Source organism: Cherax quadricarinatus, unplaced genomic scaffold (genome assembly GCF_038502225.1).
Source record: "Cherax quadricarinatus isolate ZL_2023a unplaced genomic scaffold, ASM3850222v1 Contig2686, whole genome shotgun sequence".
NCBI classification, from domain to species: domain Eukaryota; kingdom Metazoa; phylum Arthropoda; class Malacostraca; order Decapoda; family Parastacidae; genus Cherax; species Cherax quadricarinatus.
The window spans coordinates 21,306-44,692 of NW_027197712.1; the positions used below are offsets into that span (position 1 = coordinate 21,306).

Consider the following 23,387-nt stretch of genomic DNA (forward strand, 5'->3'; position numbering starts at 1 on the left):
TATTATTATTACTATTATTATTATTACTATTATTATTACTCCTATTACTACTACTATTGCTGCTGCTGCTGCTGCTGCTGCTGCTGCTGCTGCTGCTGCTGCTGCTGCTGCTGCTGCTGCTACTACTACTACTACTACTGTTATTATTAGCTGTAGCAGAAATGTTTAATTCTTTGCAGTGTTAAAGAGTAAACGCATGATGTCACCGTCTAATACCTGTTCGAATAGCCATTCCAATATGCAGTCATGAATGGGTTTACATTATTTATACTGTAGTTTAATAGCAAATAATGAATAAACGAAACACTCACCACACTGAGTGGTGGGAGGGCTGGCAGCCAGTTGCGGGGGTCGGAGGGAGGGTAGTAGGGACTTGCAGGTGGCGGGAAACTTAAATATGATTTGGTGGCTGGGAATTTGGTGGTTGGGAATTCGCGAATGTGTGAAGCCCGTGAAAGTTGAAAACATGAATGTTGAGGGAGACCTGTATTCACAGGTTCATAAACAAAGAGAGGCTGGTTGGATGATTGTGGAAGGAGAATTATGATTGAACTTTGGATTAAATTTCTTTACTTTTTACCAGTTGTCCAATTGTACTTATTTTACCTTCACTGTATGGACATTTTGTGAGTATCTGGTATGCTCATAATTTTTTTTTTTAAATAAGTAAAGAAATGTAGAATTTGTTTTCCCGATTTTGCATTGTACAGTAATTATGATAGAATTTTGTCTTTTGTTTAGGTTTTTGAGCAAATTTCTTTCTTGTGTATAACTGTTTGGTGCATGAGTCAAAAAATGTGGAATTTATCAAGATCTTGGAACAAAACCCTATGCTTTACTTGTTACATTACCTGGAGTTTACCTGGAGAGAGTTTCGGGGGTCAACGCCCCCGCGGCCCGGTCTGTGACCAGGCCTCCTGGTGGATCAGCACCTGATCAACCAGGCTGTTGCTGCTGGCTGCACGCAAACCAACGTACGAGCCACAGCCCGGCTGATCAGGAACTGACTTTAGGTGCTTGTCCAGTGCCAGCTTGAAGACTGCCAGGGGTCTGTTGGTAATCCCCCTTATGTGTGCTGGGAGGCAGTTGAACAGTCTCGGGCCCCTGACACTTATTGTATGGTCTCTTAACGTGCTAGTGACACCCCTGCTTTTCATTGGGGGGATGGTGCATCGTCTGCCAAGTCTTTTGCTTTCGTAGTGAGTGATTTTCGTGTGCAAGTTCGGTACTAGTCCCTCTAGGATTTTCCAGGTGTATATAATCATGTATCTCTCCCTCCTGCGTTCCAGGGAATACAGGTTTAGAAACCTCAAGCGCTCCCAGTAATTGAGGTGTTTTATGCACCATTCACCAGGAATGCACCTAACACATGAAGCAAAAGGGATCCGTACCCAATGGATAAACGTCTTTCTTTCCACAAATGCCTCAGCATACCACCTACATTTTTCTTCTCATTTATTTTTATAGTTTATTTTGTCTTTCATCAGTTAACTACCAACACACTCCCAAATATCTTAATACCCTCACTTCCTCAGTCTGATTATAGTCTTTCAATACCTATTCTTTTTCATTAATCTCACCATCTTGCTATTTTCTATATTCACATTTAATTTCCTTTTACACACACTCCCAAACTCCTTCACAAATCTCTGCAAATTCTCTGCATAATCTCCTAAAGTAACTGTGACAATTCCCATTTCATTTCAGTATCATTTTCTTTCAATCCCACACTTCTACAACCCCATTTATAATTGTATTAAACTGTAGTGACAAAACACATCACTGTCTAATGCCTGCTTTTAGTGGAAAATAGTTCCCTAACCTGAGCTGCATTCGCTGCATAAAATCTCTACTCGTTATGCATTTAGTAATCTACTATTTATTCCCCCTCAAGAAAGGTTCCTTAACACTGATGACAGGCTCTTGGTCTTAGAAATTGAACTTGATTACCCCTTGTATTAATCCTGTCATTCCTCCAAGGGCTTTAAGGCCCCTATATAGCTATGTTAAGCACTTTGCCCCGTGAATGTATTAATGATGTACTGTAATATTTATATTATACATTGGCATCATTTGCCACATTGCTTCTTGGTCCATGCTATCGTATGCTTTTTCAAAATCCACAAATGTGACAAATAGTTCCCTACCCTTATCTATGTATTGTTCACTTATATGCCTCAGTGTAACTCTTGGTCTTCACATATCCTACTTTCCCTAAATCCTCCTTGGTCCTCTGCAATCCTGCTTTCTCTCATGTCTGTAGCTTTTTCAGTAACAGTTCTACCATACACTTTACCTGGTATACTGAGCAGTCTTCTTTCTTTCAGTGCACCGGCCATATCCCACCGAGGCAGGGTAGCCCAAAAAGAAAAACGAAAGTTTCTCCTTTTAAATTCAGTAATATATACAGAAGAATGGGTTACTAGCCCCTTGCTCCTGGCATTTTAGTTGCCTCTTATGATATGCATGGCTTACAGAGGGAGAATTCTGTTCCACTTCCCCATGGAGATAAGCGGAAATAAACAAGAACAAGAACTAGTAAGAAAATATAAGAAAACCCAGAGGGGTGTGTATATCTATGCTTGTACACATATGTGTAGTGTGACCCAAGTGTAAGTAGAAGTAGCAAGACGGTACACCTGAAATCTTGCACGTTTGAGAAAAAAAAAGACACCAGCATTCCTACCATCACGTAAATCAGTTACAAGACTGAGCAGTCTTATTTCTCTATAATTCTTATATTCTGTCTATGAAAGCAAGACTACAGGTGGAACAACATCCCCCCAATGAAAAGCAGGGGTGCCATGAGTACACTAAGAGACAACACAATAAGTGTCAGGGGCCCAAGACTGTTCAACTGTCTCCCAGAATATATAAGGGGGATTACCAATAGACCCCTGGCTGTCTTAAGGAGGGAGCTGGACAGACACCTAAAGTCAGTACCTGACCAGCCGGGCTGTTGTTCGTACATTGGTTTGCATGTCTCCAGCAGCAGCATCATAGTTGATCAGGCCCTGATCCACCATGAGACCTGGTCATGGACCGGGCCACAGGGGCGTTGACCCTCAAAACAGCCTCCAGGTATACTCCCTCATCCCGTTTTCTCTTATATGCTAATGCCCCTTCCTTTCCACAGCAGATTGTTCAAAGTTACTACTACTATGTCTAGTTCTCTTGGATACACCTCATCCTATTTAAAATTCTCCCATCCCCCTTTTCTTTGTTTTGTTTAGTGTTAGAATATCAAGCTTCTTGTTATTCATAACTTAACAGTTCTTTCTTTTCTATTATTAGTCACTCATATTCAAATAACCCAAGTAATATTGAATTTAAAAGCCTGAAATTATTTTTGTCTTATCAGAACACAGGAGAGTGGAGAGATTAATGGTGCTTTCTTCATGGCAGTGTGTCGTGGGAAAGTCAGTGAAGGATTAGACTTCACTGATGATAATGCTCGGGCTGTTATTGCTGTAAGTGGTGTGTATAACTAGTGCATGTGTTAATGTATGTATGTACCTATATGTGCTTGCGTGTGCCATTACATGTTTGTAGTTACAGGAGCAGAGCTGTGCTCTGTTCAGTTTGTCACATATTTTTTTTAGACTTTTCAGTGGATGTAGCACAACTTTACTACCTTTTTGTGAATACCATTCCATCAGTGCATCACTTAATTTTTATAGAAATATGGATTCTGGTGTGGGGCTCCTAATCTGAGGAATTGGAGCTGTAATTTTTTGGGGGGGAGGATGAAACCTGATTACCTCACATTTTCCATTTGCTGTGTGACCCTTACCTAAGGTAGGGTGACAAAAAAAAGAAAAAACGCTTTCACTATCACTCACTCCATCACTGTCTGGCTAGAGGTGCACCAGCATAATAGCTCAGATACCACTCCACCCTGCAGTTTCCCCATGCCTCCTTCAGAGTACAGGCACTGTACTTACCATCTCTAGGACTCAAGTCCAGCTAACTGGTTTCCCTGAATTCCTTCATCAATGGTACCTTGCTCACACTCCAAAAGCGCATCATCATAAAAACTACCTGCCTCCACTCCTATCTAACACTTGCATATGCCTGTTTGGTGTCCAAGCCCCATGCATACAAAACTACCTTTACCCCCTCCCTCTAATCTTTCCTAGAATTAACCCCCCTGTCCCTCCTATCAAAGATAATGATCTATAATCCTCAGTATTAGTCTGCATTTTATTCTTCCTGTTTTTAGTTTCAAAATTAGTCTTCTGTTTGGAACTATCAAATGATATCTTAAAATCTAAATACATGCAGTTTACTCATCCATATTTTTCTTTAATAATTTAACCCTTTCAGGGTCGAGACCCCTGATCTCAAAATTCTCAGGGTCGAAGAATTTTCAAAAGAAAAAAAATTATTTTGTGAAATGATAGAGAATCTCTTCCTGAAGGTAAACCAAAAGTACGAAATTTGATTGAAAACTTACGAAATTACGCTCTTGCAAAGGTAATGGTCTTGGCGATATTCACGCATCAGTGATTTCGCCCACTTTGCAACCTATTTTTGGCCAGTTCCATTGTTCCAGTCTACCAATCTCATAGCTATTTCACTAGTATTCCTTCTGTCAATTGAGTACAAGAAAATGCCCATTTACCTATTTCAACTACCCATTGAAGTGATAAATCTGTAATTTGGCCAATTTCACACAAAATTTAAAAAAATCAGATTAAAAATAAACATTCTTGGCACTAAAAAACATTTCCTCTGTTCCTTAGTCATGTCCCGAGGCCCTTCTTATGTTATGCTTGCTTTCCATTTTGAATTTTTATGCACACAAAAAATAAAAGATTTACTGTTATGCAGACTACTGCATTATTGCAAGAATTGTATAAATAATGTCGTTGCATTCCTAAATGCGTATTAGACTGGCCATTTGGACGCATATTGGACAAGTGATGTCATCTGTGTACCCTGGATTATCAGCAAAAATCAAACATTTCTGCTAATTTGAACTCAATTTCAAGCTACTTTCAATCCTGAAACTGTTTAAAATCATGTCTATTTCTGTAATATATTTTCCATTCCTAGGTAGTAGGTTGGTAGATAGCAACTGCCCAGGGAGGTACTACCATCCTACCAAGTGAGTGTAAAATGAAAGCCTGTAATTGTTTTACATGATGGTAGGATTTTGGTGTCCTTTTTTCTGTCTCATAAACATGCAAGATTTCAGGTACGTCTTGCTACTTCTACTTACACTTAGGTCACACTACACATACATGTACAAGCATATATATACACACCCCTCTGGGTTTTCTTCTATTTTCTTTCTAGTTCTTGTTCTTGTTTATTTCCTCTTATCTCCATGGGGAGGTGGAACAGAATTCTTCCTCCGTAAGCCATGCGTGTTGTAAGAGGCGACTAAAATGCCAAGGGCAAGGGGCTAGTAACCCCTTCTCTTGTATAAATTACTAAATTTAAAAAGAGAAACTTTAATTTTTCTTTTTGGGCCACCCTGCCTTGGTGGGGTACGGTCCGTTCGTTGAAAAAAAAAAAATTCCATTCTATCAAATGAGACCAAGAAACCAAGAATAGAGCCATAAAAACCATACAAAAATACACCGCAAAGTTGCTGTTTTAAACCAAAAACACGGTTACAGTTTTTTTCTTGTGCACTGTGTGCTGCAGGATTTTTTTACATGTTGCACACTTACCCCATAGACCAATTCTCTCATATCTAGGCCCAAATTTACTACTCACAGCTTATCTGAGTGAGCTGAGCTAATGGTGTAGTACAACAGGACCGACCCTGGCTTCAGAGTCATAGTACAACGGGACCAACACCAAAAGGGTTAATAGATTAGATATAATGTACAGGAATATGCTAAGCAAAAGCCAAGCTGTTTGCTAGTAGATTTTGAGGCTGGATAATAACTATAACATAAAAAGGTAGTATATTAGTATTACTTGAAGTGCTAAGAAGAATAAGAGTGAAAGTCAGTGTTTTTAAAAGAAGTAATACCCTCAGGCATTTTATTTGCAATATCCATTGTCTCTGGAAGGAGTGTGTACCCATTTTTTTTGTGCAGTACCTGGTAACTGTGTCAAACATTCAATTTCCTTAACCACTTCAGTGACTGTGCCATAGGACTATGCCTTTAGAGTTCACTGGCTTTGACGTACTACTACTACTACGTGATGAGCTGAGCTCATCAACCTATTTTCTCCTCTCTAGGCTGTGAGCCTAGATATGAGAGAATGGGTCAATGTGGTATGTACCATAAAAAAAATCCTGCAGCACGCAGTGCATAATGAGAACAAAATTGCGAGTTTTTTATTTAAAAAAGCAACTTTGCTATGTATTTTCATGTAACTTTGTAGTTGTATTCTTGGTTTCTTGGTCTCATTTGATAGAATGGAAGATATATTACAGAAATAGAGATGATTTCGATTGGTTTTAGGACTGAAAATAGCTTGAAATTGAGCTCAGAGTAGCAGAAATGTTTGATTTTTCTGATATTCAAGAGGAAACAAATCATGTCACTTGTCCAATACATGTCCAGCTGGTGAGTCTAATATTTGTTCATGAATTCATTGATATTATTTATACAATTATTGCAATATTACCTAACAGTTTAAACTGTTTTTTTGTTTGAATAAAAATGTGTAAATAAAAAAAAACAAAATAGAATTCATTAGTTATATGGGTTTGGGATATTAGCAGTTTGCAGGGATATGTTGTGTATCATATATGCTGTGTATCGTATATGTTGTGTATACGTATATGCTTCTAAACTGTTGTGTTCTGGGCACCTCTGCAAAAACAGTGATTATGTATGAGTCAGGTAAAAGTGTTGAATGATGATGAAAGTATTTTCTTTTTGGGGATTTTCTTTCTTTTTGGGTCACCCTGCCTCAGTGGGAGACAGCCAACTTGTTAAAAAAAAAAAAAATAATGAACAGGAACTGTTATTTTGGTACCAGGAATGGTAGGAATGGGATTAAATCTGGAGTATCTGAGAGAGTTAGAGCAAAGGAAGGGGTAGCAGTAATGTTGAATGATCAGTTATGGAAGGAGAAAAGAGAATATGAATGTGTAAATTCAAGAATTATGTGGAATAAAGTAAAGGTTGGATGCGAGAAGTGGGTCATAATAAGCGTGTATGCACCTGGAGAAGAGAGGAATGCAGAGGAGAGAGAGAGATTTTGGGAGATGTTAAGTGAATGAATAGGAGCCTTTGAACCAAGTGAGAGAGTAATTGTGGTAGGGGACCTGAATGCTAAAGTAGGAGAAACTTTTAGAGAGGGTGTGGTAGGTAAGTTTGGGGTGCCAGGTGTAAATGATAATGGGAGCCCTTTGATTGAACTTTGTATAGAAAGGGGTTTAGTTATAGGTAATACATATTTTAAGAAAAAGAGGATAAATAAGTATACAAGATATGATGTAGGGCGAAATGACAGTAGTTTGTTGGATTATGTATTGGTAGATAAAAGACTGTTGAGTAGACTTCAGGATGTACATGTTTATAGAGGGGCCACAGATATATCAGATCACTTTCTAGTTGTAGCTACACTGAGAGTAAAAGGTAGATGGGATACAAGGAGAATAGAAGCATCAGGGAAGAGAGAGGTGAAGGTTTATAAACTAAAAGAGGAGGCAGTTAGGGTAAGATATAAACAGCTATTGGAGGATAGATGGGCTAATGAGAGCATAGGCAATGGGGTCGAAGAGGTATGGGGTATGTTTAAAAATGTAGTGTTAGAGTGTTCAGCAGAAGTTTGTGGTTACAGGAAAGTGGGTGCGGGAGGGAAGAGGAGTGATTGGTGGAATGATGATGTGAAGAGAGTAGTAAGGGAGAAAAAGTTAGCATATGAAAAGTTTTTACAAAGTAGAAGTGATGCAAGGAGGGAAGAGTATATGGAGAAAAAGAGAGAGGTTAAGAGAGTGGTGAAGCAATGTAAAAAGAGAGCAAATGAGAGAGTGGGTGAGATGTTATCAACAAATTTTGTTGAAAATAAGAAAAAGTTTTGGAGTGAGATTAATAAGTTAAGAAAGCCTAGAGAACAAATGGATTTGTCAGTTAAAAATAGGAGAGGAGAGTTATTAAATGGAGAGTTAGAGGTATTGGGAAGATGGAGGGAATATTTTGAGGAATTGTTAAATGTTGATGAAGACAGGGAAGCTGTGATTTCGTGTATAGGGCAAGGAGGAACAACATCTTGTAGGAGTGAGGAAGAGCCAGTTGTGAGTGTGGGGGAAGTTCGTGAGGCAGTAGGTAAAATGAAAGGGGGTAAGGCAGCCAGGATTGATGGGATAAAGATAGAAATGTTAAAAGCAGATGGGGATATAGTTTTGGAGTGGTTGGTGCAATTATTTAATAAATGTATGGAAGAGGGTAAGGTACCTAGGGATTGGCAGAGAGCATGCATAGTTCCTTTGTATAAAGGCAAAGGGGATAAAAGAGAGTGCAAAAATTATAGGGGGATAAGTCTGTTGAGTATACCTGGCAAAGTGTATGGTAGAGTTATTATTGAAAGAATTAAGAATAAGACGGAGAATAGGATAGCAGATGAACAAGGAGGCTTTAGGAAAGGTAGGGGGTGTGTGGACCAGGTGTTTACAGTGAAACATATAAGTGAACAGTATTTAGATAAGGCTAAAGAGGTCTTTGTGGCATTTATGGATTTGGAAAAGGCGTATGACAGGGTGGATAGGGGGGCAATGTGGCAGATGTTGCAGGTGTATGATGTAGGAGGTAGTTTACTGAAAGCAGTGAAGAGTTTTTACGAGGATAGTGAGGCTCAAGTTAGAGTATGTAGGAAAGAGGGAAATTATTTCCCAGTAAAAGTAAGCCTTAGACAAGGATGTGTGATGTCACCGTGGTTGTTTAATATATTTATAGATGGGGTTGTAAGAGAAGTAAATGCGAGGGTCTTGGCAAGAGGCGTGGAGTTAAAAGATAAAGAATCACACATAAAGTGGGAGTTGTCACAGTTGCTCTTTGCTGATGACACTGTGCTCTTGGGAGATTCTGAAGAGAAGTTGCAGAGATTGGTGGATGAATTTGGTAGGGTGTGCAAAAGAAGAAAATTGAAAGTGAATACAGGAAAGAGTAAGGTTATGAGGATAACAAAAAGATTAGGTGATGAAAGACTGGATATCAGATTGGAGGGAGAGAGTATGGAGGAGGTGAATGTATTCAGATACTTGGGAGTGGACGTGTCAGCGGATGGGTCTATGAAAGATGAGGTGAATCATAGAATTGATGAGGGGAAAAGGGTGAGTGGTGCACTTAGGAGTCTGTGGAGACAAAGAACTTTGTCCTTGGAGGCAAAGAGGGGAATGTATGAGAGTATAGTTTTACCAACGCTCTGATATGGGTGTGAAGCATGGGTGATGAATGTTGCAGCGAGGAGAAGGCTGGAGGCAGTGGAGATGTCATGTCTGAGGGCAATGTGTGGTGTGAATATAATGCAGAGAATTCGCAGTTTGGAAGTTAGGAGGAGGTGCGGGATTACCAAAACTGTTGTCCAGAGGGCTGAGGAAGGGTTGTTGAGGTGGTTCGGACATGTGGAGAGAATGGAGCGAAACAGAATAACTTCAAGAATGCATTAGTCTGTAGTGGAAGGAAGGCGGGATAGGGGTCGGCCTAGGAAAGGTTGGAGGGGGTAAAGGAGGTTTTGTGTGCGAGGGGCTTGGACTTCCAGTAGGCATGCGTGAGCGTGTTTGATAGGATTGAATGGAGACGAATGGTTTTTAATACTTGACGTGCTGTTGGAGTGTGAGCAAAGTAACATTTATGAAGGGGTTCAGGGAAACCGGCAGGCCGGACTTGAGTCCTGGAGATGGGAAGTACAGTGCCTGCACTCTGAAGGAGGGGTGTTAATGTTGCAGTTTAAAAACTGTAGTGTAAAGCACCCTTCTGGCAAGACAGTGATTGAGTGAATGATGGTGAGTTTTTCTTTTTCGAACCACCCTGCCTTGGTGGGAATCGGCCAGTGTGATAATAATAATAAAAAAAAAAAGAATGCCCGCATTGTTTTATTTTATTCTGGAGCCTATTTTGAAATTAGAATACAGGAGGGCCCCACTTATATGGCAGGTTAGGTTCCAGGCTACCGCCGTAAAGTGGAAACCGCCGTAAAGTGGAACACCCTTTTTTTCCACTTATAAATGCATACAAGCACTAGATAACAAGTTTACACTAACATATATTAAGTTAGCAATAGAACCAGGCATCAAAAAACAATAAAAAAGTACAATACACACATAGTGCACTCATTACTTACCTTAAAATATTTATAGTCTTAATCTAGGGTGAGACAAGTAGTATTTATTGTAAGAAATCAAGTGTGGTATGTATGGTAATAGCCAGGCTACCTTACCAGGCCACCCCACCCACACATACTATTTGAGTCCTGGAGATGGGAAGTACAGTGCCTGCACTCTGAAGGAGGGGTGTTAATGTTGCAGTTTAAAAACTGTAGTGTAAAGCACCCTTCTGGCAAGACAGTGATTGAGTGAATGATGGTGAAAGTTTTTCTTTTTCGGGCCACCCTGCCTTGGTGGGAATCGGCCAGTGTGATAATAAAAAAAAAAAAAAAAGAATGCCCGCATTGTTTTATTTTATTCTGGAGCCTATTTTGAAATTAGAATACATGTATATTGAAATTTGTGTGAAATTGGCCAAATTATCAATTTTTTATCACTTTATTGGGTCGTTGATTCGGCAATTTCTTGTGCTCAATTGATGAAATGGAAGACATACTAGTGAAATAGCTAAGAATTTGGTTGGCTGAAACATTGTAATTGGCCTAAAATAGGACTCAAAGTGGGCAAAAATTGCTGATGCGTAAATATTGCTGACACTAACAAAATTCACGAAAGTGTGATTGCATCAGTTTCCATTAAATTTTGTACCTTTTGTTTTATTACCTTAGGAAAAAGATTCTGTACCATTTCATAAGAAAAAAATGACAAATTTTTTTTTTATAAATTCTTTGACACTGTGGACAAGTTTCAGATTGGGGGCCTGGACAGTGAAAGGTTAAGAGCTTGGCTTTCTCTAAGGTTATAAAATGCAGAAATATTTTTCACTCCAGAAGAAGGCCGCACAGACCAACTAACTGACAGTACAAATCCCATAGATATTGAAAAAGAAATGGAAAACATGCCCACTCACTCAGCACCTGGACCAGATTCATGGAATGCTCTATTTATAAAGAAGTACAAAGTACCACTAGCACGAGCGGTCAGTATTCTTTGGAGAAAGAGCTTAGATCTAGGTGAAATACCAGAGGCCTTAAAGAGTGCAGACATAGCTCCTTTGCATAAGGGAGGTAGTAGAGCACTAGCTAAAAATTACAGACCAGTAGCCCTAACCTCTCACATCATAAAAATCTTTGAAAGAGTGATGAGATGAGACGGCAGAATACAAATTTCATGGACCAGCACAACCAATATAACCCGAACCAGCATGGTTTTAGAGCAGGACGATCATGTCTGTCACAGCTGCTGAACCATTATGACAGAATTACGGAGGCACTGGAAGACAACCAAAATGCAGATGTGATTTACACGTATTTTGCAAAGGCGTTTGACAAATGAGATCATGGAGTGATAGCGCACAAAATGAAGGCCATGGGCATTACGGGGAAGATAGGCAGATGGATTTTCGGTTACCTAACACACAGAACACAAAAAGTAGTAGTGAACAGGGCAAGATCCAGCATCAGCGAGGTCAAAAACTCAGTGCCCCAAGGCACTGTCCTGGCACCTCTGCTGTTTCTCATCTTCATAGCAGACATAGACAAAAACACTCAGCACACTTTTGTATCATCATTTGCAGATGACACTAAAATAAGCATGAAAGTCAGTATGATAGAGGACACCGAAAAAGTGCAGGAAGACATAAACAGGGTTTTCCAGTGGGCAGTGGGGAACAACATGATGTTCAATGGTGATAAGTTCCAACTGCTTAGGTATGGAAAGAATGAAGAACTCAAAAGGAGCACTATATACAAAACCCAAGAGGGTCACCAAATAGAACGTAAGGAACACGTAAAAGACCTAGGAATAATTATGTCAGCGAACCTTTCTTTTAAAGACCATAACAAGACAAAGATCACAACAGCCAGGAAGATGACGGGGTGGGTATTAAGAACTTTCAAAACAAGGGAAATAATGCCAATGGTGACACTCTTCAAATCGCTAGTGCTCTCTCACTTAGAATATTGCTCAGTGCTGACTGCCCCATTCGGCACCTAAATTACTGGGAACGCCTGCAAGTCTTGAACATGTATTCATTGGAGTGGAGGAGAGAGAGGTACATGATAATATATACCTGGAAGGTATATAACAACATACTGGAGTGAGAGATATGGGAGGAAGTGTAAAATAAACCCAGTGAAGAGCAGGGGTGCGGTGGGGACAATAAGGGAACACTGTATCAACATCCAGGGTCCCAGACTATTCAACATCTTACCAGAAGACATCAGAAACACGGCTGGAACCAGTGTAGAAGCCTTCAAGAGGAAACTGTACAAGTATCTTGACTAGGTGCCAGATCAACCAAGCTGTGATGGATATGTGGGGGCAGCAGGCCTCAAACAGCAACAACCTGGTTGACCAGGCAAGCACCAGACGAGCCTGGCCCATGGCTGGGCTCAGAGAGTAGATAAACTCTCGAAACTCTTCAAAGGTATATCAAAGGTTTTGGGTACATGTTCTACATTTTTTTTTACAATGGTCTTGACAGCACACACATTATGGGCATAAAAAGTACATTATGTGACTTAACCTTGGATAACCTATTTCAGTCTAACATCTTCCTCAAGAGTGGATTATTCTGTAATGCTGGTTTTTTTTTTTTTTAACACGTCAGTCATCTCCCACTGAGCCAGGGTGACCCAAAAAGAAAGAAAATCCCCAAAAAGAAAATATTTTCATCATCATTCAACACTTTCACCTCACTCATACATAATCACTGTCTTTGCAGAGGCGCTCAGGTATGACAATTTAAAAGTCAACCTCCAAACTGCCAATATCCCAAATCCCTCCTTTAAAGTGCAGGCATTGTACTTCCTATTTCCAAGACTCGAGTACGGCTAACTGGTTTCCCTGAATCCCTTCACAAAATATTAACCCTGCTAAACCTGTGCATGTCATTCAGTATCTTTAACATGAAAAATATATTTTATCAATGTCTTAATAACTTGGGCACCCTCGTGTATCTGAAGGTTACTGGATGATGACTTCAGGGGTCATCATCCTTGTAGCCTGGTCCTGGGCAAGGCATACCTGTTGACAGGCTGATTTTACAAGTTTAATCAGCTTTTCTGTACTCTTTATATCATTATTTTTTTAAGCTGTTTTGATTATAGGAAAGGATTACACATAATGACAAATTCCTTACCAAGTTTACTTACCTTTAACTTTTGGAAAATATATAGATGCTCTGTAATTCTTTGAAAATTTAATATCTAAAGTTTTTATTTATTTGTCTTGCTCTTATCTTGTGTATTACAGGTTGGTATACCATTTCCAAGTATAAAGGATATTCAAGTTGATGCAAAACGTCAGTACAATAATGAACACTGCCGAACACGTGGCCTTCTGTCTGGTGGAGACTGGTATGAAATTCAAGCATATCGGTAGGTTTATTCATGCTATTATGTCGAAAAGAAACTTGATATGCAGAGAAGCATTAAACATTCTCAAAAAATTTTATTTGCCAGTACAGTGGACCCCCGCATAACGATCACCTCCGAATGCGACCAATTATGTAAGTGTATTTATGTAAGTGCGTTTGTACGTGTATGTTTGGGGGTCTGAAATGGACTAATCTACTTCACAATATTCCTTATGGGAACAAATTCGGTCAGTACTGGCACCTGAACATACTCCTGGAGTGAAAAAATATCGTTAACCGGGGGTCCACTGTACTAGTTATTTTTTTATTAACACATCGGCCGCCTCTGACCGAGGCAAGGTGACCAAAAAAAGAAGAAACACTTTTATTATCACTAATTCCATCACTCTCTTGCCAGAGGCATACCAGAACTAAGTTAAAAAACTGCAGCTTATCTCCACCCCTCCTTCAGAATGAGGCACTGTACTTCCCACCTCCAGGACTCGAGTTGGCTAACCACTTTTCCTGAGTGTTACCTTCAGGAGTGTTACTGTGTTCGCACTCCAACAACACTTCAAGTCATGAAAACTTGTCTCCACTCCTATCTTAACACGCTCATGCATACTTGCACACAAACACTTTACCACCCCACCCCCCACACCTTTTATGGCACACTTATAAAAGCTCTCATAACCTTACATGAAAGCTGTATACACAGGATTTTTTTTGTGTGTCATCATGACCATTTTCCATTTTGAGAGAGGAATTTTTTGTCCCAAAAAATCCCTTGAACATTTTTCGCCATTTTCGGCCAGATTTCTAAAATTACTTAAAATCACACAAGGGGTATTATTTTCGATACTGATTCAGAATAAACACTATTAGGAAAAATAACCAGAAATAACTAAACATTACCAAACAAAATCACTCCATTTGAATTATTTTTGATGCACTTGAAAAGACAAAAAGAGACCGTTCTAGCATGATACAAGGATGTTTTCTCTCGTCTGAGTCATCCTTGTCTGAGGTGCCTTTTACAGCACACTTGTCTTATAAAAACTCGTAACCTTCCATGAAAGGTGTATATACAGGATTTTTTCATATTTGTGAAGAGCAATTAATCCAACAATCAGTGTCATCATTATCATTTTCCATTTTGAGAGAAGTTTTTTCACCCCAAAAAATCTCTGGACTGTAGTTCAGCATTTTTTGCCATTTTCAGCCAGATTTTCAAAATTACTTAAAATCACACCAGGGGTAATATTTTCTATGCTGATTCAGAATATACGCTTGAAAATGTAAAATCAGATCATTTTAGCATCATACGATTCTCTCATTTCCCAGTAATACCTAAGAGAGGAAGCTAATATTTTCATTAAGACTTCTTTATGAAAAATAACTAAAAATTATGAAAAATAATGAAAAAGGCTAAGCAAAATAACTAAAAATTATGAAAAATAACATTACCAAAAAAAAATCACTCCATTTGATCTATTTTTTGACCGGATTTTCAAAATTACTTAAAAATCACACCAAAATAATTCTATTTTGTAAAATAGGCAGACCATGATATGCAATTTATATTGTAAATTTCATGCAATTTTTCAGAAGTCTTTAACAATTGAAAGTAGTTGAAATGCTAAGGTGAGAACTGTTGACAGTCATAGCAAATTTGAAGTGTATTACAAGATTATTTAAATTCCAGGAATAATTACCCATATTTAACTTCTAATGAACCTGGTTTTAGTGACATTCAAATCCTATTTGTATCTATACACAGATTGTTAAGTACAGTGGACTCCCGCCTTACAATATTAATCCGTTCCTGAGAGCTCATCGTAAGCCGAAATTATCGTTAGCTGAATTAATTTTCCCCATAAGAAATAATGGAAATCAAATTAATCTGTTCCTGACACCCCAAAGTATGAAAAAAAAAAATTTTACCACATGAAATATTAATTTTAATACACACAAACTGAAGACATGCACAATTACTACTCTACTAAGAATAGAATACATGACACTAACCTTTATTGAAGATCTGGTGATGATTGATGGGATGGGAGGAGGGAAGAGTGTGGAAGTTATTGTTTAGAAGGGGAATCCCCTTCCATTAGGACTTGAGGTAGCAAGTCCTTTTCCGGGGTTACTTCCCTTCTTCTAATACCACTAGGACCAGCTTGAGAGTCACTGGACCTCTGTCGCACAACAAATCTGTCCATAGAGCTCTGTACCTCCCGTTCCTTTAAGACTTTCCTAAAATGGGCCATAACATTGTCATTGTATAGGTTGCCAACACAGCTTGCAGTAGCTGTGTCAGGGTGATTTTTATCCGTAAAGGTTTGCAGCTCAACCCACTTTGCACACATTTCCTTAATCTTTGAAGTAGGCAACTTCCTCAGTTTCTCTCTCCCCTCCTCTGAAGCACTTTCCTCAGATCTGGCCTCTTGCTGTTGAGATGATCTTGCAGCTCATCAGTGGTTAGTTCTTCATTGTCCTCCTCCTCCACCAACTCTTCCACATCCTTCCCACTAACCTCCAACCCCAAGGACTTCCCCAATGCCACAATGGATTCCACAACTGGCATACACTTCTCAGGGTTAGCCCCAAACCCTTCAAAATCCCTTTCTTATACATATTGTGGCCACAGATTCTTTCAAGCAGAGTTCAAGGTCCTCTTAGTCACTCCCTCTCAAGCCTTACCTATAAGGTTTACACAACTGAGGATACTAAAGTGGTCTTTCCAAAACTCTCTTAGAGTCAGTCAAGTGTCTGAGGTCACTTCAAAGCACTTTTGAAACATAGCTTTTGTGTAGAGTTTTTTGAAGTTTGAAATGACCTGCTGGTCCATGGGCTGCAGGAGAGGAGTGGTATTAGGAGCCAAAAACTTGACCTTAATGAAGCTCATGTCCCCAGAAAGTCGCTCTGCTAAGTCTGAAGGATGACCAGGACCATTGTCTAATACCAGGAGGCACTTAAGGTCCAATTTCTTTTCCATTAGGTAATTTTTCACAGTGGAGGCAAATGCATGGTGTAACCAGTCATAGAAAAAGTCCTTAGTGACCCATGCTTTACTGTTTGCCCTCCACAGCACACACAAATTAGCCTTGAGGACATTGTTTTGCCTGAACGCTGTGGGAGTTTCAGAGTGATACACCAATAAAGGCTTCACTTTGCAATCACCACTAGCATTAGCACACATCAAAAGAGTAAGCCTGTCTTTCATAGGCTTATGTCCTGGGAGTGCCTTTTCCTCCTGAGTAATGTAGGTCCTGCTTGGCATTTTCTTCCAAAACAGGCCTGTTTCGTCGCAATTAAACACTTGTTCAGGTTTCAATTCTTCACTGTCTATGTACTTGAATTCCTTCACATATTTTTCAGCCGCTTTTTGGTCCAAACTGGCAGTCTCACCATGCCTTATCACACTACGTATGCCACTACGATTCTTAAATCTCTCAAGCCAACCTTTGCTGGCCTTAAATTCACTCACAATCGTCATGCAGCTTCCTAGCCTTTTCACATATGATCGCTTGAGAGATGCTATCTCCTGCTATCTGTTTTTCGTTTATCCACACCAATAACAGTCTCTCAACATCTTCTGTCACTTGCGATCTCTGTTTCGAAAACAAACTTGCACCTTTTGCAAGAACAGCTTCCTTGATTGCCGTTTTGTTGGCCAAGATAGTAGTGATGGTTGATTGGGGTTTGGTATACAACCTGGCCAGCTCCGAGACATGTGCTCCACTTTCGTACTTAGCAATTATCTCTTTCTTCATTTCCATATTAATTTTCACCCTTTTTACCACAGGGTTGGCACTAGAAGCTTTCTTGGGGCCCATGGTGACTTATTTTGCAGTTACAAGCACTAAAAACACTGTGATAATATGAAATGTACCGAATGTGTGCTTAAATGCGACCTCACTGGCTGGCTTGTAAACACTGGCACCCACTGGGCAGCTGAGGCCACACGTGGGACACGTCCCGAACAAATCACGTAAGGCGAGTTTTTTATCGTGAGGCGAGGCAAAGTTTTGCGTTCAAATGCTTCATATGGCGGATTTAACGTAACGCGATGCGTTCGTAAGGCGGGGGTCCACTGTATATTTGTTTGCACTTGAGACATGTAGGTCATAATTAGTGTCTAGATAGATATGTGGCAATTTTGTTAAAAATGACAACAAAATCATTAGTAGATTAGACACTACATACGTAATTGGTAAACTAATTATGGTATCTTAAGTTCAGTATATGTAATACAGGTCAGCCATCACTAATCCAGCAATCAGTAATCCGGCACTAATTTTGAGTAGCATAATTTCAAATTTCTTGGGTCGCCACACCAACCTGCTGCTTCTGTTTGGTGGTGCTCCTTGCTGCATAAGTTATTTCAATTTCTTTTTCTCCATTTATTGTTACAACCTGCTCACTTTTAGCCCTAGCTATGTTTCCAACGAATAAAAGAAATGCTTCTCATTGTGTGCCTACACCATACGTTGTCCAAAGAAGTTAAGGTGGCTTTTAAGCCACTGTCTGTTGCTGTGAGCTCTTGACTCTCGTGATGTGGGGGAATATGGCTTATTTACCTATCACAATTGATCTAATATGACATAATAAACAATATAAATAACATAAAAACATGGTAAATACTCCAGAATGGATAATGTTTGGCATAATACTGAGTCGTCCAGCAGAGGTATAAAGTTACCACTAGTAATAATAATACGTAATAGAGGATATGGGGCATGCGTGCGCGTGTTTGATAGGAGTGAATGGAGACAAATGGTTTTTAATACTTGACGTGCTGTTGGAGTGTGAGCAAAGTAACATTTATGAAGGGATTCAGGGAAACCGGCAGGCCGGACTTGAGTCCTGGAGATGGGAAGTACAGTGCCTGCACTCTGAAGGAGGGGTGTTAATGTTGCCGTTTAAAAACTGTAGTGTAAAGCACCCTTCTGGCAAGACAGTGATGGAGTGAATGATGGTGAAAGTTTTTCTTTTCTGGGCCACCCTGCCTTGGTGGGAATCGGCCAGTGTGTTAATAAATAAATATGGGATAAAAGTACCATCCTTCTATCCCTGTCTTGGGGGCTTATATTAAGAGAAAACGTAGTGTAGTGTAGTAGTGATATACACTCGTTTGTTGACTATCTCAGAAGTAAGTTATATACGTATTTCTATCTTAACAGCATTAATAACGAAAGGAATGCAATGAATTTCACAGACAACATAAAAGAACCCAATAAAAGGACTCCAATGGAAATAAGTCACTTTGACTTTTTTGAGTTATCCTAGGTTTTCTACACATATGCTGCTATGTATAATAAGCTATGTAACTGTTGTTTGTTGGGCTTAACACATCGGCCGATTCCCACCAAGGCAGGCTGGCCCAAAAAAGAAAAACTTTCATCATTATTCATTCCATCACTGTCTTGCCAGAGGCATGCTTACACTACAGTTATAAAACTGATATAAATGATTTTGATTGGTTTCACGATGAAAAGTACCTTGAAATTGAGCTCAAAGTAGTGGAAATGTTCAATTCTTTGCTGATGTTCAAGAGCAAACAAATACGTACATGTCCAGCTGGCTGGTCTAATACTCAGTCACAAATGGGTTGACATTATTTATACAATTATTACAATAATGCAGTAGTCTGTATAACAGTAAGTCTTCTATTTTTTGTGTAAATAAAAATTCCAAATGGTAAGCAAGAGTAATATAAGAGGGGCCTGGAGACTTGAGTAATGAACAGTGAAAATGTTATTTTAGTGCCAGGAATGTCTGCATTGTTTATTCTGGACCCTATTTTGAAATTGGCATCTTTTGAAAGTTGTATGAAATTGGGCAAATTGCCAATTTCTGACCACATTTTTGGGTAGTTGAAATAGGTGAATGGGCAGTTTCTCGTACTCAGTCGACAGAATAGAAGTAAGTTTATTTAGGTATACACATATACAGTACCCAAGAAAGTAAAAAATTACTTATTTCCATTGGGTTCCTTAAAGACCATCGTGTAGTCAATGGGTTTAAACTCATGATAAACCACCTGGCCATTTTGTATAACAAACCGGAAGCAAGTACCTTGAAATTGAGCTCAAAGTAGCAGAAATGTTCAATTCTTTGCTGATGTTCAAGAGTAAACAAATACATGTCCAGCTGGCTGGTCTAATACTCAGTCACGAATGGGTTGACATTATTTATACAATTATTACAATAATGCAGTAGTCTGCATAACAGTAAATCTTCTGTTTTTTGTGTGAATAAAAATTCCAAATGGTAAGCAAGAGTAATTGTGCAACAGTTGCATTGAGGAAAAGAGTAATTGTGCAACAGTTGCACTGAGGCAAAGGTTCAGTGCAGCACTTGTATAAACCTTGCTGAATTTAAACAGCACTACAGGAGGAATACTAGCAAAATAGCTATTAGGTTGATAGACTGGAACAATGGAATGGGCCAAAAATAGGGTGTAAATTGGGTGAAGTCGCCAATGCGTAAATATCGCCATTGGGTTAAGTGTATTCTAACCTAACCACTGTAATCTGGCAGGGTCACTAATCCGGCACCCTACAGGTCCCAATGATGCTGGATTAGTGATGGCTGACCTGTACTATTGAGAGTTATTGATATTTAGCATCTAGCAGTGTTCTGAATATTCTTTCTGTTTCAGAGCAATTAATCAAGCACTGGGACGATGCATTCGGCATCGTTATGACTGGGGTGCACTCATATTGGTTGATGAAAGATACCAACAAGGCAGCTTAGCCAGTGGATTGCAACAAAACAGATATACTCGTGGATTGTCCAAGTGGGTGAGGAATAAGATAGTCCATCACCAGAATTTTTCATTTGCCCTATCTGATCTTCATAAATTTGCAGAGGGCATGATTAAGCAGCCCCCAAGGCAGCCAGAAAGGTTAGTAATTTATTATTTATTTTCTGAAGATAGAGCATGGTTTTTATTTGCATTATATAAAGACTAATATGGAGTGCATTTAATTTAATGAATAACAGTTATTTTCTCTTAATTATTTAAGAAATATAGTTTTTGGTTATTAATAATTTGTTGCTATATATTTGCAGCTTGGATGAAACCATGACTCAGTTGAAAGAGGTGGAGATAACAGAACCTCAAGCTACCTCATGTACCTCAGTGAATTGTTGCACACCCAAAAAGCATGACATACATGATAAATATTTAAAGCAAAGTCCCAATACTTCTAAATTCAGTTTACATCATGCAGACTCTCATTTAACTAATCAGACATCTGCCAGCTTTTCTCCTGGATCCAGGTTAGCCGAAGTTTTTAACTCAACTGTATGTAGTGATCAAGAAATTTGCCGTGTAAATTACTTGATTGATGATGAAGACATTATCATTCCGTCAGGAAGACTTCCTCTCACATCTACTCAGTTATCAAAATCAGGAGATGCAGATGCGGATGAGACACCCGGTACTAACAACATAAGCAGACATGGGAATAGTGCAAGTAGCTGTTTTGTTAGTGCCTTAACTCTTAGTAAGCAAAATTATGGAATAAACAATACTAGTATTCAGAAAATGGTAGAAACAAAATCAGAAAATATAAATCCACCATCCAAAAGAAAAAAATCTTATGTATTAGAACAACTTAAAGAATGTAAGAATAACAAAAAGAAAGACTTTGACAGTTTTGAAGTCCCAAAGCCATTTAATGATGATGGCTACATATTTCAATATATTGATACTAATGTTAAGTCTAATGTTTCACCTTTGAAACTGCTACTGGAGAATGAGATGAATGAAAAGAGTCCTTTGGGTTTTGGGGCATCAAATTTTGAGATACCAGAAAGTGAGAATAAAGAGAGCCAGTACCATTATTTAGAGATGTCTTCAGCAAAGAAAAGCTTATTTGCATCAAATCACATTAATGATAAAGTTGAAGATAAGTCAACAGTTAAATCTCAAGTAATTTGTTCCCCACAACTCTTTGATTCAGACGATGATCAACTTAATGAACAAACAAGTAAAGTGAAGACTAAGCCTTTCACTCAGATTGTGCATAACAGCTTAGGTTCTGTGGACAAGAAGTCTCCAGGAAACCTCAGGTGTAAATCAGATATACAGGAAGATGTTTTACAGGATGTCAACCTTACAGCCAGTGAACACACAGAGGAAAAAAGCGGTATGTATTAGGCAATGTCATTTTTTTTTTTTTCACATGTCCCAGGTGTACAAGGTGAAGATTTTTTTGTTTATTTTACTTACCAGGGCCGTAGATATTTTTGGTGTTTCGACCATTGGACAAATACAGTGGACCCTTGGTTATCAGCCATTCCGGATATTGGCCAATTCGGATTTCAGCTGCTTTGGATTTCAGCCGCTTTTTTTTTTTGGCTGATTCTATCCCTGATTTCGGCCGTCAGCTCGGAAATCAACCATACTAGACGTGTCCGCCCGCAACTCCATCGCATTCGTGAATCAGTCTGGCTGTGTGTCTCGGTGAGTCATCAACACTCCGCGCATTCATCCAAACATTTTGTTTAATCCATTGTTTTTTGTGGTTGTTTATTGAGTGTGACTGCAAAATAAGCCACCATGGACTCAAAGAAAGTTCCTAGTGCCAGCCCTTTTGTAAAGGGCTGAGAGAGATGGGAGAATGTGCTTTCTTCAGTGATTCTATGATGTGTATGATACTAAAGCAGCAGGAGTCGATAAAGGGTATAGCGGTAGCAAGGGATAAAGTGTAGCAAGTAAGTTAAGCGATAGAAAAAGGACGACACAAAACTCTTCCAATGTTGTTGGATGTGTATAGGGCCACTGACAACATATGCTGCCCTGCGTATCTTCCACCACCCTAAACCTTTGCCAGCATCTCAAAAACCACTTTATTTCTTTACATTCTCCACAATAACCACTATTTCTTTACATTCCCTATGTTTTTATACAGTATTTCATATTTGTAAATTACGTATATTGTTTCAGTGTGACTAGTGGTGTTTCAATGTGACTAGTAGTATGACCACCACTATATGGCTTATGCTGTCAGTGGCCCTGATAAACCCAACAATAACACCACCACCACTAGCCACATACGTAATGACATATTTTATTCATTCTAGAGTATATATCAGGTTTCTGTTATTAATATTGTTTATTATGTCATATTAGATAAATTGTGATAGATAAATAAGCCATAGAGTTGACATTAGCACCAAAAAGAGTCTTCAGTAAAGGTAAAACTGATGTTAAATGTTCATTTATCCATTTCATTAGTCATTTTATTTAGTTCTCATTGTTTTGTGTATTTAAAACTATAGTTAATCTTTATAAAATGTACTTTTTGTTAGTATTTTTGGGTGTCTGAAACGGATTAATAGTATTTACATTAAATTCTTATGGGAAATATTATTTCGGTTTTTGGCCTTTTCGGATTTAGGCCAACCTTCTGGAACGGATTACGGCCGATAACCAAGGGTCCACTGTATATAAATTTGGTGTACTACTCTAATAAAATTTAAGTATCTCTTAAAAAATCTTGTAAAATTTCTGTAGCTGATGTAAAACCCAAACGTTTTTGTTACAGCAGTACTCTACTCTCATATCTAGATGCATACATGTATTTGTTTTTATGATGCTTTTGGTTACTTCAGTCTCTACAAATTTAAACATAAGTGCATGGTGGTCACATTGTGGATAAAGGCTGACACACTAACAGGCAGTCATCAGTTTCTGATCACTTATCATGTTGTAAATGAAATACTTTACATACAAGAGCTTTAGTAGAACATGCATTTTCACGATAAGAAGTA

General features: G+C 38.8%; 1 protein-coding gene across 1 annotated transcript in view; it reads left to right on the top strand.

Annotated features, from left to right (window-relative positions):
• Nucleotides 1-23,387, top strand: part of LOC128687345 (Fanconi anemia group J protein homolog) — a 50,599-nt gene that overhangs the window by 20,451 nt on the left and 6,761 nt on the right. Inside the window, exons 5-8 of the mRNA XM_070081423.1 lie at nucleotides 3,362-3,470; nucleotides 13,496-13,620; nucleotides 20,266-20,511; nucleotides 20,679-21,760. Of these exons, the coding sequence (XP_069937524.1) occupies nucleotides 3,362-3,470; nucleotides 13,496-13,620; nucleotides 20,266-20,511; nucleotides 20,679-21,760 (1,562 nt within the window). The remainder of the gene's footprint in view (nucleotides 1-3,361; nucleotides 3,471-13,495; nucleotides 13,621-20,265; nucleotides 20,512-20,678; nucleotides 21,761-23,387) is intronic.